Source organism: Acanthopagrus latus, chromosome 9 (genome assembly GCF_904848185.1).
Source record: "Acanthopagrus latus isolate v.2019 chromosome 9, fAcaLat1.1, whole genome shotgun sequence".
Taxonomy (NCBI): domain Eukaryota; kingdom Metazoa; phylum Chordata; class Actinopteri; order Spariformes; family Sparidae; genus Acanthopagrus; species Acanthopagrus latus.
The window spans coordinates 3,307,142-3,323,669 of record NC_051047.1 but is presented as its reverse complement, the minus strand read 5'-3'; the positions used below and the strand labels follow the sequence as shown (position 1 = coordinate 3,323,669).

At 40.3% G+C, this 16,528-nt stretch overlaps 1 protein-coding gene across 3 annotated transcripts in view; it reads right to left on the bottom strand.

The window, feature by feature from the left end:
- The window catches only part of LOC119026113 (diacylglycerol kinase beta), a 121,333-nt gene that overhangs the window by 49,193 nt on the left and 55,612 nt on the right, over nt 1-16,528 (bottom strand). For all 3 annotated transcript variants that reach the window (XM_037110228.1, XM_037110230.1, XM_037110229.1), the window contains 2 exons: nt 16,166-16,255; nt 11,482-11,642 (listed from right to left, as the gene is read on the bottom strand). In XM_037110228.1, coding sequence (XP_036966123.1) covers nt 11,482-11,642; nt 16,166-16,255 — 251 coding nt within the window. The remainder of the gene's footprint in view (nt 1-11,481; nt 11,643-16,165; nt 16,256-16,528) is intronic.

The following is a 16,528-nucleotide window of genomic DNA, read 5'->3' as shown; positions in this document are numbered from 1 at the left end:
GCACGGTGGATTGAAAATGTCATTGTGTTGGTGGTGTCAGTAATGACGTTAACATATGAGGGCAGATATAAGGAGTCATCCTTTCACTCTGTCATTGTATAACAACATCATCTGTGCTTAATAGAGACAAGACGCATGACGCAGCCAACTTACTTCCACCAGTTAGTGCGTAAGGACGATAAATGCATGAAGACATCATCAAATCAGTGAGACAAACTACTGACAAGTATTATGATGACAGAAATCTGTTTTCTGTGCCAAATACCTTGGATTGTCATTATATATGGTGACAGAAAATAGTGAAGGAATCTTGCAATACAAATACCTCATTCTGATTCAGTAAGCTGTCATAGGCAGCAAAAACACATTAGGGAGGTAAATTAGCCTTCCATTTCAAACAGGTGGTTTATATAATTAAACTAACTGGGATTCAATTGCCTAATGCACTAGTATATATCTTTCATTTTCATCCATCTTTTGGAGATGTGATTTTATACGGTAGCTGGCACTTTAGTTTCCACACCACACAGAATATAGCTCATCCACTAAGGGTATAATTTTATCATTTTCTTCCCATTCAGCAACAACACTTAGATATGCAGAAGCAAATGGTGCTCATGCATCTGTAATTTTAGACAAATTGAAGGCTTAATGATTTTAAAGGAGGTGAATAAGTAAGGGGGTGAGGCTCAAACTGTACTTTTCACATGGCACACTTTTACACTGGATTTAAGATCACAAATCGGCTAAAGCTCATCAGTTCGTTATCTGAGTCTCTCTAATGTCAGTCTCTGATCTAGATATTCATATTTTAGCCACTCTGGGCTTTTCTAACAAAACAAAGCATACACCAAGACATTTGCTCAGCTACTCAGAGCTGGCGAGCTCTGGAGGAGAGAGTTATTCAACCTGACTGCAGCACTGATCCGTGTTCATATTCAGTAATATTGCCTGCTGACTGGAGCTGGAGGGGAGAAAGAAACTAATAAATAAGAGAGAGAACCAGAGTCTCCAGTGAGTCCCGAGTTTAGTGAGAGGTTGACCATGAATCCAACACACAGACACATACCCTTGATGCATGCCATTGCTCGCTATCTTAGAGCTAATGTACAGTTAATTCATCTGGCTGTTTGGGGCGAATAAGCACTCACACAAGTAATGTAAATAAACGCAAATGATCCTGAGGTGAAAATCTTCACCATTAAACAACCATTACTGATTAAAATCTATGTGATGTGACTCAAGTAATGTATTAAAGTTTATTTTGCATCATTTTTAGTATCTCAGAACTATAAAGCAAGGTTACCTTTGAGTAGAGTAGTGGATCTCAACAATAACCTGTAAATCTGGAGACATGAGTCCTCTGCTGATACTCAAACTATCATAAACACAAGTTTTGTACATTTTATACGGAAGGAAAGATGAATGTGGACCATGAAAGTGGTTTGGAACCTAAAAATACATTTCAATAAATGGAGATGGAGATAAAGGACACAATCTGATTGTGTGTGATATATTTAAACTCTACACAGTATGTTAACACTACCAAGCTGGCCCATCATGAGGTGATAAGCTGCCAATAGGATATAACAGGCAAATGAGCAAGCAGCCATTTAAGAGGCAACAAGTGTTTTGTTCCAGTGGTTCCACATCCTGGAAATGAATGTACTAGTGCATCTTGATCAGATAATTCTCTTTCTGTGATTCTGGTGAGGAGGTGAGCATTTACTCCGAAGCTTGCACGTGCAACTTTGACAGGCAAAGTGATCTGTGATGGCAGCCTGGCACCCTGCCTGACAGTTGCAGGTGCAACAAGGAGAATGGAAGGTTGTGACAAGACAGGTGGACAATTACACACATCCTCTCTCGTCACCCTCAAAATCCACTGGTGCTACCGGCATGCTGCAACGCACCTCTTCAACCAGACACTGTGAGATCTCACAGCATCAGCGAATATCAGATCTTAAAATAGAGCTGCATCTGCTGCTTTAACTGGCTCAGAATTTGATATTGGAACCGAGAGAGCGAGCAGACATCACAGGTAAACCATTTTTCTACAATCATCCCCAGACACAAGAGGCTGACTTTGCCCACAGAGCTCAAACTAAAAAGCTGGTTCTCCTGGCAAGGTTACTCATCATAACAACAAGCGTCCATAAAGTAAGGAAAACATGGAACAATTCAGTAAGGGTAAGTCGTTCACAAGTTGCCCGAGGAGCCGCTGTCACATGTGAAACAAAACAGGGAGTTATGTTTTCCTGATTTTGGTACAATGTGGGCAGTGTTCTCAGCACAGCGTGTGGATTAAGGCCAGACAATGACACAAAGTGGCTGTGAAGCTTTCCAAAACATGATGGGCTGTTTCATGTCACTAAAGCTGCTCTCAGTCCCCTGCTGCAGGCAGTCACTGACCAGTCTCACTTTACTGCATTGTCCCCCTGAAAAATCTGGCTGTAACAGTATGTGACATTTGCAGTCGCCTATAGTTGCCCGTGTGATGAAGGTTGTTTTGATCTTGCCGTTTGAAGTTTTGCACGTGGTGTGCGGGGGGCAAGGGGAGGTGCTATTGGATGAGTGATGTGAAAAGTAGGAAGGGAAAAGAGGGAGACAAACAACAAAAAAACAACAGCAAAAACAGTGGATGGAAAATGTCACCTCAGCGGGACCCGTTGGAGAAATGGGTTGTCAGTTCAGCCCTATTGTGTTTCACTGGCCTCTGGTAAAGGGCTTGGTAAGCTTAATGTCAAGGAGGTATCTGTTATAGTCAGCCATTAATCTCTCATAGCTTATGATTCTGTTACACTGGAAAGTTAAACATACATCTTTATTAATGAAGTAATCATCTGAGATTGAGACCAACTTATCCTATCACAAGGAATCTACACATCTAATCCTTTTCACTGTGGATGCCCATTCATGCCAAGAAAAGAAAAGAACTTGAAAGGTTAGCAATGTTAGAAATACTAATATGGTAAACTAAAATTATGAGATTCTAAGTCATACCTTTCCTGATATTTCATAAATTTGTGTTAAGATCTCGTAATGCTGTAATGAGTGTGTTCATTTTCAGTTTATATTTGAAAATGTAAAGTCTGTTAAAGAAAGTGAAGGTATGAAATGAGTGGACAACTGAATGATCCCAGAGAATATGAAGTGGAGTGTTTAATAATGGAGCAAGATTATTTAGCGTTGGGGACCTTGTTTCTGAAAAAATGTGGATGGTGGTTAATGCTGAGAGATTCTGAAGGAAGAGAGAGAGATTTTGATTCTGTTTGATTTGTGCCATGAACTGCACATATGAGGTTTTTCAGTTTACAAAATCATTTTCATGGCTGTTTCACAAAATGTGAAAATCACATCAAGTCTGGCCACATTGACAACTGCAGTTATGTGAAAGGAGATTTGGACAGTTTATGAGTACTGATATAAGTGGTGGACTCTGCAAAGTTTTGGTTATGGGTTGCGGTGGCATAAAATATAATTCTGCCGTTATGGCATCTACAACACATACTGACTGGGGAGGGGGTGGGGCCAGAGCGATTATTCAGCTGCAGAGTGCAGAGCCTGACCTTCTGGAGAAATGAACAGCTGAAATCATGTCATATATATATATATGTGTGTGTGTGTATATATATATATATATATATATATATATATATATATATATATATATATATATATATATATATATATATATATATATATATATATATATATATATATAATATTTTGTCCTCACTGCTGTTTATCATCCTGACTGTAGCAGTGATCTGCAGTGTTGACCCCAACTGCCAGGTGTTAGTGGACTATGAGGTTGAGCTGGAGGAGAGATCTATTTTCAGAATTCAACAATTATCTTTTAAAATGACAGTCATGTAAATCATGGCAGAATTAAAGCAGAATACATTTATACATGTCTTGCTATCAACATGGTAGTCCACCAAAAGGGAAGGGAGTTTGACTCTATATACACATTCCCGCCCAAGGTTTTACAACAATTCACTGTTGAACAGCTAGAGGCGGTAATGTGCGAAGAAATGTGGCAGTATGCTAGCAAAGGCAGTGAGGAATATTATGAAAAGGATTAGTCACTCAGCATATTTGTTTGACCTCAAGGATATTACTGGTTTGAGGTAGGCGGGGCTTAGTTGCCATAGTTTTATTTTTTAAATTTATTCATGAATATTGAATGCTATGCAGACACACCAGAGATTTTAAGCCATCTTTTCACGTGTTTGACCATGTGTGTTTTTGAGTGCCGTTCCTCCCGTCTTTAAGACCAGCCAGGTGTCACTCAGCACGGTCATTCATTACCGTGGTAACCTGGCCTGAACCTGGCAGCCGCTTACTTCCTGTCACTGATACTTCCCGTGACCTTCAGTCTGTGCCAGCGCTACTCCATCTCTCTAACACACACACACACACACACACACACGCGCGCGCACACACACACACACACACGCGTGCGCACACACGCACACACACACACGCACGCGCACACACACACACTTATAATTTTATATGCACACTTTCTGCTCCTTGTGGCCTTGCCTGTTTCCTGAACAAACACTAACACACTCTGTTCAGGACTATGTTAAATTTAATAGGATTCTGTCTCCAAACACTTGCCCTCCCACAAGAAGCACCACACTGGCAGCAATGTCAGGGAGTGTATCACTGTGACGCCTTTAAAGTTTTCATACTTTAATAAGAAAACCACATCAGAGTTGAGAGCAAACTTGAACAGGAAATTTGATTTCAAATTCACAGAGAGAATTTTGAAGCCTGCAGAGGAAAATGTAGGAAAATAAGTTGTGGGGAGCTTTTACACTGACCTGAGAAGAATAAGGTACAAGAAACAACCAGAGCAGGCTGCAAACAGCAGAGCATGGCTTGCTTGAGGTGGGAGGAAGAAAGTTAGCTTGGAGCTAGATACTTTTAAAGGCTTTCAGAGTGGATGTATCTAACGCAGAACAAACACAACTGAGTATCAAGATTTAAAAAAAAAAAAACAAAAAAAAAAACATTGAAGATCTACTCTTCAGTGGGTTATGGAGGCAGGATGTTTGTTTAAAGCAGGGACTCTAACGTTGCATCACCGTGGGCCAGAAGGACTCAGATCTACTTACTAAGAAACATTTTTCCTTTGTTGACTATGGTTGCAAGGCTGATATGGCCCAAAACACCAAACCAACACTAAACAACCAGCAGCCATGAAGGCCGACTGTTGTATCTCCTCACATGACCTGTGTCTTGAGCAAAAAGTGGCACTTGAAAACACCACAAAGACTACAACATATGGCCAACTAGCATGTACATTGTACGCCTGCATGAGAGGAAATGACTCTCCATACCAGCAGGTGGCGGTAGTCTACATTTGTCATTGCAGACAAACTGTTGTTATGATAAAGCAGTCTTCACACCACTCACACTAATATAGCCACTTCGTATTGCGAACATGTTTGATAAAAAGTTACAAATGGCACTGACAAAGAGCTGGAGGTGAGGAAAAAATGGAGAAACTGTACTACATTGGGTATATTGGCACTGATTTTCCTCTCTGATTCAGCACACTCTGACAGGGGCTGACTCTAGCAAAGGCTAGTTAGAGCCACAGATGCTCACATTGGCGGACAGTTGGCCATTGTTTGTTCCTTAGCCTGAAAAGGATGATAGAGGATACCATTGTGCCGGACGAGAGGATAGTGACTACTCATAATTTATAGCCTACTCTGTATTGCTGCAACGGTAGCATGATAGCTTTTTTTTTGTTATTCTTGATAAGTTTTGTTTGACTGAGTTTTTTCCTCTTTGTTGTTATGCAGAGGCTGCTGAGAAGGAATATATTGTTAGTCTGGGTAAAAGACAAAGTGGCATGATCTTTTTCTTCGAGTGCAGCCATTTCAAAAGAACAATGCAATGCCACCTAGCAGCCTTAGCCCTGCACCACTGAATTGGTATACGAAATGGAAAAAACTTTTAAATTGACCACCTTGTGTTATCACTTCTGATGTAAAAAGTTAATCATAAATATTTTTATTCCAAACTCATTAAGAAAATTCTCATCTACTGTAAATGTCCTTCAGCGGTCCACCTGCAGTACCCTCAAGACCCACCGGGGGCCCTGGAACACACTCTGAGAATCACAGAGTTAGTGTATTGTCAGTTTATGCACTTGATTTTAATAAATTAATTTAATAGTTATATTAATACTGTATACCCCTCCACGCCAAAAATCAGTGCAATGTTTTAACTGACCCATGTTCTACTTGGAAATCAAACTGTAAAAAAGAAAAACAAACAAACAAAAAAACTTTGAAAGAATTGAAAGTCTTTAAACAGAAATGTAAACATCCGTGACAACTGGTAAAACTTGATCTAAGGGACAGAAGATAGCCTGAGGCGACTGATAGCTCCAGAAAAGCCTCTCATGGACTTGAAGTTGAGATTGCTTGAGAATAAAACATGTTTAGCCTTCTGTAATCCTATCTGCACTAGGATTCGAGAGTGCTGCAATGATGTCTCCAGTGGACAGCATTAACCCCTTCATGTTTGATGCCTTTCAGGTGAGAGAAGCAGCTAGCAGTGACTTATATGTCCATCATGAGAGGCACAGGATAGTTTACACTCCCCTGGCTTATGGCAAAGTTAGGGATTGTGGTACACATTAGGAACTGGCCATTAACACTAGGACTCATCTTGCAGCAGGGCACACGCAAACAGTCATGTGCATTCAAGTACATGCACATACACATTTACACCTGTGCATCCGTCCACAGAAAGTCCTGCTCAGAGACACGCGCTGCGGAGGGATCAGCTTCCTCACTGCAACATGAGGTGGCATCTTTAATGGCTGCTGACATGGTGTGATTTCCTTCTCTCAAATTCCTCTCACAAGATTCCTTCCATGCTGCAGGTCAAGTGAAAGCACAGATACTGACCTGCATGTGTACACACATGGTTATCCACTGCCATTATTTGTTATGTCCAGTTTTTATATTTATATATATATATATATATATATATATATATATATATATATATATATATATAAATATATAAATAAATAAATTCAACAGAAAGCCTGCTTAAAGACTAACACTTTAAAAGTAATGTGAATTATGAAGCTGAAGAGGAGGCAGAGGCTTCACACATATTCTTATTGCTTAACTGTGGTGCTGCCAGCCCCCACAGTGAGCCCACTGCTCAGTTCCTGCTGCCAACAGCACAATGGCTGAACCCACTAAACCCTCATCTTCCATAAAGATGATGTACACAACTTCGAGTATGTTGAATTCTTTTTTTTTTTACAAATGTAAGAATATTTGTATTTATTACTTTCAAAACAGAAAGAATGTCCTCTTGACCATGGCCACAAATAAAATCTCATCTAAAACATGGAATGAATTGAAACAGAAATGACATAATACACTCAGATTTACAGTTCTGAGGGCTTTGGCTGAGCCAACCGCATGCTCCACACCATGTCATCCACAATTAAGTCAGTGAGATAAAGGACAGATGACTGTGGAAGCTTTCAGATTCGGCCTTGCCAGCCTCCTGTCTCCATAGCAACCAAACCCTGAGTAGCAAGGTCTGTGATGGGATGGCAGGAAACGCAAACCCTGTATGGTTAGTAAAGCAGATTTGAGGGTTACTAATGGCTACATCATTGGCGTGAGTCAGAGATCGGTTTGCTCAGGTGTCGTGTGCACCCAGATACTCAGCCATCTGTCACCATGGCTCTCAGAGGCACAGCGATCTGTCACTGTGTGTAATGGCCGGGCCACACTGGAGTGTTTCACAACCCAAGGAAAACAGTGGCAGTTCCACACAGAGGACCGATACTTTACATTAAAAGATACGCTTTATTTGACTTTCAGTCGTCATATCCTATGAAAAGATGAAGACCAACTATGTGTAAGCTGGCCTCTCATTACTTCCTTACCCCGTGTGTGAGGATGAAAACCTTTGAAAATGTGTAGCAAAATAAAATAGTTGTTTAATGAAAGACGTTGTTGTGCAGAATTTTTTATCGACATCATCAAGTACAACAGTGTGGCTCACACATGTTTTTAGAACAATGCCACAATGGAGCTGTGCTGCACAGAGGAGGAAGATGTATCAGTCGTTGGATACAGAAAGTACAATTTATTGTTAGTTTTGGTCTTTTCATGTGCTTTGTTTTGTTTAATTGATTTTACAAGTTTGCTTTATCAATAAGTATAATAGGGAGTGACAAGGGAACAAGGGAAAAAAAACGGAGAAGCAACCTTTTGTGAAAGGAGTTTACCCTTCAAACCTGCCTGTTTGAAAAGCCTACATACAAATGTCCTTGTATAAGTGCAATAATACCTGCAGCAGTCACGGGTATTTATCGCCTCTGTCTCGGCTTAGCTGTGATGTCAACACAACATCCACGTGAACCTGCATATTTACTCTCCATCGTATCAGCTCCAGAAAAAACTACATGTCCAATTCAGTATTTAATTAAATCTTCTTTTAAACAAGTTTTACTCCTTCTGGATGTAATCTAATATGATCCGCTGCTCTCTACCTTTCCCTGTTTTTCCAGCAGCCTTGGAATGACGACAGGGACACAGAAAAAAAAAACAAAAAACAGACTTGCATCCTGGCCATGTGAAAGGAATTATTCACAGGTTTACCTATTTTCAAAAAAATGTCTTATACATGCTAATTTCAGTGTCAAAGTAGTATTAGAGACAAAACCTGCCTTAACCTAATAATACAACCAGGTGTTGTGCCTTTTGATGGTGGAGCTGGTTCACTGGCTGCTATGAGAAGCTTTTGGAGAGTGAGTCTGTGTTTTGTTGTCTTGTACACATGCACAAGGACACACTGTACATGTGCAGGGACATGGGTCATGAGACACACGTTCCTGCCGATGATGTCATTCTATTCCACTGATCAACAGAGAGTGGTGACATGCCAGTAAAAGCTGCAATGTTCCAGCAGGGACAGTGAAGAAGAGGACTGCAATCTGGCAGACTTGGATGTTAACAATACAAGAACTCAAATCAACTTCACAAATGTTTTATGAGGTACGAAATAGATTCAAAACTTTTGTTCCCTTATGAAACAAGCATGACACTTCCCTAAAAGCACAGTCTACTATATTCAAAATGTAAATTAATATCTAGAAATTTTAAATTTCGTACATTCTGATAATATATTGGTTGTATATTGATAAGTATTTAAAAATGTATAAATAAACACATAAATGCACATATTACTCATGATGAATATTTTCTGAAAATATGATAATATTATGGATTTCATTATACAAATTGAAAAAAGTAAAAGCAAAATAAGTACAGTGCTAAATGTGGAGTTGCACACACTGGAAATAATTTTATTTTCAAGCACCCTCACCTAAAAAAGCTGTAGTAAGTATTATCTTTAATCTAGGCAGCCCCTCTCCAATTATGGAGACTATTGTCTATGATTACAGACTAACTGTTAAATGTAAGAATTGAAAGAGACAAAATATAGCAATATGCATCATCAAACGCAAACAGTCTGTCAAATATTATTACACACTTCAATTGAACACACTGTCAGTACCATCCAGGCCACAAGGAGAGCACTGCTCTCTCCTGACTTTGCCCAGTTTTGACAGGAAGAACTTATTGTTTGGAAGATCGATTCACATGCTGCATCTCTAATTAGAAATATGTAGACAGGACAATGAATATATATGAATCCACAAATGTCAACCAGAGACATATATTTGAGTATGTCACTGGCCTCCTCTGTGTGGTATACTGCTTACTGTGTGTCTACACTGACACATATGCAGGTATCAGCAGGGATGCCGTTGTATAACATCACCGTGGTTGATCCTCTTCTTGCCAAAACTCTCTAACTTCTACCTGTGCACATATGTCCTCTTCACACTTATGTCAGTTCTGTTTATTTATACTCATAAGTACAGCACTGTACGTCTAATCAGCTGTTATTTGTATTCATTAGCTTAATGGAGTTGGAATGTTCAAGAAAAATAACATCAGATGGCGCCTCCTCTTGCTGTTATGGTGATGACTCAGCTCAAAGTTTGGAAAATCACCAAGGTTAACAGTCTGGTTCCCACTGCTACACTGAAATATTTACTCTGCTTCCATCTACAAGTTGGATTGGAAAAGGTTGCGTGTTAACTATTTCTAGGATGCCTGCAACAACTGTACTTTGATGACAGTCGAATTCATTTAAACAGCTATGAATTGTTGTAGTACATGAGCTGATGGTTAAATTGTAGTCTCAAATTCATTTTTGTGCGTCCGAACAACAATATAGGAGTGATGAGGTTTGAAAACTTTGTGACTCCCTATGGTTGCCATATCACCATAAAGTATTACCAAAGAAACACATTTCACCGACTTGCAGTACGGTACACATCCTCTAATTGACGGCACTGAAGTTAAATCAGCAGGGCCAACACTGTGATAACTTCATGACGGCCTAGTTTGTCACCTCTGAATAAACGTCCCTGAGCCTTAACACTGGCATCTCCATCAGGACAAGATAAAAAGGTTGCTAAGCAACTGGAACCTGGCAGCATGTTTCTTTCCTCCAATTAAAAGATGAAACCTGCCCATGAGGGAGCAGAAATTCACTGATGAATCTACTAATTGCCCCTGTCCACAAAGACCAAATCATCTCTGTCACCATGCTGTTATTGTTATAACTATGTCTCAGACACTTTGGGGGCTGGATTTTTATCTCTGATATACATTAAACTATTAATCAAAAAATCCAAATATAATATATATATATAATGTTATGTTGTATATTACATTTGTTTTGTTAAATTGGTTATAGTTGTACAAACACTGGTCACCGCTGGCTCCAATTGACATACAGTATTCTTGAGATTAGATGGTTAGCTGAACTTTAAGTCTTTATAGCTCTGTTGTTGTAAATTGTTCGTTTTTAAGATAAGATTAACGGAGGAGAACATGCCCAGGCATGTGTTCACTCCAGGCTTGGAGGTGGTCAGAGAGCAACAGAGCAGCAACCTCCAGGGCAAGAAAATTAAGCCAACATGAAACTACTGAAAAGCACTTGAGGGTGGCTCCAAAAGTGAATTAATCCTCAAAACAGCCAATGTTAAAATGTAGAATATGTTTACATCCTGGTACAAGAAGCAGTTAGTCACTATAGCTAGTTTCTTCAATCATTCCGTGTATGTTGAATTTTTATATAACTCACTTATTAAATTTATATTAGGCTTAAGTAGTGCCAAGATAAAGACATTTTGTTTACGCTGATTTAGCTAAATAATTAACCAATACCTTTTGGTCCTGTCTGAAGCAGATGATCAATTGTTTTGTTTTAAAAATGTACATAGCAATATATTTTAGTCATTGTAAACATATTTAGTAAACACTAACCATAGTGACAACAATGGAATTTAAATCTGTAAGTCATCTGTAAAGTTATTCTCGTTACCAGTGTCCTTACCACGCCAATGGAGAAGTAGTTGTTGACGATGCAGTAAGGGACAGGGTCTCCCTTTTCCTCCTTGTCATCAGGGACAATGTCTATGTTCCAGCGGTCCAGCACCACCTCTGTACTGTGCTCGATGTCCCGAAGGAACTTCAGCAAGCTGCCACCCTCATAACCTGCCGGGAACAGCCAGAGAGAAGTGCAAAGGGTAAAAATGCAAGCAATGCACTGGGGCAAACAACTGAAAGGAAACATCATTTGCAGAAAAATTACACCACCATCTACAGCTGTGTACATGGTTTGCTTCAGCATTAATATCAAGGAACTGACCACTTTTGGTTAATGGTGACACAGTTAGGTGGTTTGTTTGAGTGAAATCAGTAGAGTAACGGTGATAAATGACAGGTCATGATGTCTGCGCTGTACACCTGCATAAATAGAAATATTTCAATGAAAATGAGCTATTGTAAAGCATATTAAAAACAGCTCATGCTAATCAGGCAATACAAGGGCAACTTCAGTGCTTCAGTGCTGAAATGATCAGGCAACAACATGCAGTTACAGAATAAAGCCAGGCCAATGGATAAATGCTTTGGCCTGCACAGAGCACCTACGTTTACCCCAACATATTTGGGATGAGCTGGAACACTGACTGAGATGAAGATTTAGTTTTCAAATGTCTTGAATTAAATGAAAGTAAATCCACCCTAATCTGAGTTAACGTGAGCAAAAACTGGCAGAGGCTTTAATGAGTGGTTTCAGAAATTAGTGTTTCACCCTATTCAAATTCAAACCCCTGCATTTAACTGGTGAAATGGTGAATTATATGGGTTCAGACATGAAACACAGTGGCACTGATTAGGCTGCCATTTCATAGACACTGCCACCCCCACCACCTCCGAACTGAGAATACGGCCCGGGCCTGACAGCACCCCGGGGAGCTCTCTGGTTTTGTTCTGCAGCTGACAGCCCGCTTCAGCAGCCAGGCATGTTAATAGCGATCAGAGGCGGAAGTATGTTCCAAAGGTGTCACGAGGGCGTGAGGCATTAATGAGTACCATCGCATTGGGAGCATCATGTGTGAAATATGAGCGTGTTTGCATGTACACATTTTCTGACACACTGACACTCTTAAGAAATAATTGCAATTTCAGAGAAAAATAATTTCCTTTTCACATTATAAAAACAATTGTCCCTCATCACATTTATTCTGAAGATGTGCGCACACTTACACATTTATATGTTGTGCATCTATGTATCACACACTAAAACGCCCTTTATTCCACAGTCTAAAATCTAAAGTTGACAACATGGGACATCAAAAGACGCTTTTCAGGTGCTGCGAAAAACACCACCCTATTCATTTGAATGAGTGCAGTGTGTTTAGGCTGCTGTGGTGTGAACTGCAGGGGGTGCTGAGCATGCTTAGGATGGTGGTAGAAGAGAAGTCATGAAACTGTCATAAGGTCACGTTTCAGTTTTTTCTCATTTTTTCATGTCTGTTTCCTGTTTTATTTTGGTGTCTATCTCTCCTCTCATCTCTCAGATCATCTCCTGCCCTTTTGTGTTTCCTGCCGTTGTGACTGTCTGCCCCTCCCTGATGTGTTTCATCTGTACCCAATTATCTTTGCCTCCCTTGTGTAATCGATGTGCTCCCTGCTCCCTTCGCCAGTTGGTTTTCACCCTTGCAGCAATTGTTCCAGTATTTACTTTTTTGTGTTACCCTCCTGGCATTTGTTTTACCCTGTTTCTGGATGTTACTCTGCTTTAGCCTTGCACTCTGTGGTTGCCTTTGCTGACTGATATCCTGCGTGCCGAACCTGCCTTCAGTAACAATGGCTTTTTTTGGAGATTTCAACTGTGAACTGTGAGTCATGGTTGTACTCCTGCTGTGACAGAAACCTTGTCAGAAACATCATTACTATTAATCCTAAGAGGGACATGAATGGGATCCAACTCTCAGGGCAATCCATCTGATAGTTACCAAGATATTTAAATATGTGAACCTACTGGTGGAAAAGGAAAGTCAGGATTCATCATCTGGAGACCACAAAAGTTTGTCCAAGTGTTTTGTGCCAATGCATTATATGATTTGTTGAGGTATCTCACAGGATGAGTTAAATGTCAGGAATGGCCCTGAGTAGGATTCATCGTCTGGAGACCATGAATGTCTGTACAAATGTCATGCCAATCTATCCTATAGTAGTTGAAATATATCTGTCTGGCCAAACCCACTGAGACTTGTCATCCTGAGAGCCAAGGCTGTTAGCATCGCTAGCAACTGACTCTTCACTTTTGGATACACGTCACCCTCGCTTACACTGTCTGCCAAGGTAAATATTCATCTGGCTAAATGTCTGCTCACACTACAGCTCTTACATCACTATTTATTTCCCAGAAAGATGATCTTTTCATCTGTAGTCCCAAAGTCCTCTGGACCTGGCAGCTTGCTGACAAAATGATGCTGAAGCCTGGGTAAATGCTCTGCTGGTCCTCCAAGAGGCAACAATCAAGCAGTCACAACCAGCAGTTCTAATTACTTGCCCAAAGTGCTGTAACAAATCAATGGCTGGCAGAGGATTTCCAGCACAAGTGCTCTGCATATTAACAGTTTTTAATTTGACACATAAGAGCTCTCATCTATCAATCTTTCATTTCCTACAAACATGAAGAAACATGCGTGTGTTTGTATTCTAGTATGCAACAGAGACCTTTCCTCAAACTACAGTCATACTTGAGGCACTAAAATGAACCCTGACAGAGTGTTTAGACTGCTGTCAAGTTAATCAAGAACTCATTTAAACCTGTTCTGTCTTAATGAGCCAAGTTGATATCTGATATTGTCTTCACCTTTAAAAATAGGACAGATCCACCCCTTTGTAATTTCCTCATTATTAGAGACAAGGGTTTTAATATTGACACATTAAAATCAACTCCTTTTAAGTATTTCCCTTATTTCCTTAAAGCTGCAGTCTGGAGTTTTGAGAAAAAGGTGGAATAGTGGAATATTAGTGGAATATTTGAATGATACAGCTCCCAGGTCCCTCCTTCTTTCTCTCTGCTACCAGCAGCCCTGTCTTCAAAGCCCCTCCCCACAGAGGAGCCTGCTGTACACCAGCAGGCTTGTAACCATGGTAACAGAGGACGCCAGATAACCAAGACCAACCAAAACAACTAAATTATGATGACGATTGCCTCAAGCAGATCACTGTAGACATCCCGACTAACAAACAATATTCCTCACATCATGTTAGATGGAGTTACCAGGTAATCATTACCCGGTGCAACGTCATGCTGCCTCTCTGAAGCATGAGTGATGTTATTTATGTAAACCAATTCAACCACTTCAGAGCCTCCTGAACACAAACTAACAATAGAACTGCCCAGTCACTTGAAAGACTCATGCTAACCAGTAGCCATAAAGTTAGAGCTAAACACAGGAGTTAGCATACAAGCTAATAAGCTAGACTTAGCAACAAGCTACTTAGCTCAACCGCAACATTGCACTGCCATATGTGCTATTGTGAGTATTTCTGTAACCACCGCCGCCATAGCCTTGTGGTTAAAACATAGAATTAAACATATATGACGCAGCAGTCCTTACTTGTCCAGCAGAAAACAGCTAACTTTGTGTCGCTTACAAATCCTGCAGCTCCCTCCACCTCTGAAATTATGCTCCGATATTTATCCTTGTTTTCTCTCTGGCTCGGTCCAATTTTTACTTTTTACACTGCTTTTCTTCATCAGTCTTCTTATGTCTTCTCTTTGACATGGGCAGTGGTGGGGTATTTTTCAGCTCTACTGTTGTCATTGCCTGTGCATTGTTTACAGTTTGAGCTTGAAAGTATCTGACCAGGTAAGAGCAGGCACTGCACCTGTGTGAGGGAGGGGGGCTGCCAGCAGTGTACGAAAGTGATTTACACTCAGACACTCCCCTTGGCTCTGATTGGTTGTATTGAGCTGGGAGCGGTGGATTCTTGCAAATCAAATTACAGCCACTGGGTGGAGCCACAGACAGTGGATTTTTACACTGATGACCTGTATCTTATTCTACTGTCACATCATTATGACAATTTTAGCAAATATAACAAGAAAATAGTTACAGACTACAGTATTAATTGAAGCCCACAATGTTTGCACTGAATGACATGTTTAACACAACTCTACATTCTTTTTATGATTGCATCATTTCATCATATGGAAAATTTCGAGATGTCTTGTGCATCATTTTACACACATTTCTCCAAACTTAGGAATCTCCATTAAAATTCTGTTTATCTGAACAGCAGTTATAACACTTCCGTGCACAGTGACTTACGACTGGGCCATTAGCAGGTCAGTGCTGTGGCCTCCATTCTTGATTTAGGGTACTTTCTTTTGTTTGTCTATGAGATCAGACAGCACATCGATACATAAAATAATTTTAACTGAATGGAAAGTCTGTCGTTGAGCACTAAACAACACTGTCACAGCATTCAAATTTGACATGTGCGGCAAAATGGTTCTAACTGTTATTGTTCTTAAGTTTCACAAATAGCCAGGGGATGGATGCACTGTGAAAGATTAGACAAACAAGACACACCCACACCCACACACCCACACAGACACACAGACACACACACACACACACACACACACACACACACACACACACACACACACACACACACACATACGGATGACTGATTGAGTGCCTCACCTCCTCCCCAGCGTAAGCAGCGTGCCAGGTCATTGCCTGTGCCCAGAGGGAGGATGGCCACAGGGGGGTGCCTGGCAAAGTTGGCCTTATCTGCGAAGACAAACACAAACAGATCAATCTCTTGAATCAACTGTTTCTGGCTGATGGGATCAACCTAATGAAAAATTCTGATTTGATTACAGCTTTAGCTTTATTTTGGTATCTTCACCATCTATATCAGTTATAATGACATCAAGATATGGAGGCTATTGGATCTGGGGACAAGACGATACTGTTACAACAAAGCCTGATGTGGCAAGAAAGGCAAAAGGGCAAATGATCAGGCAGGATGTAACAATGCCAACTTTTCAGCCATGCATCTAC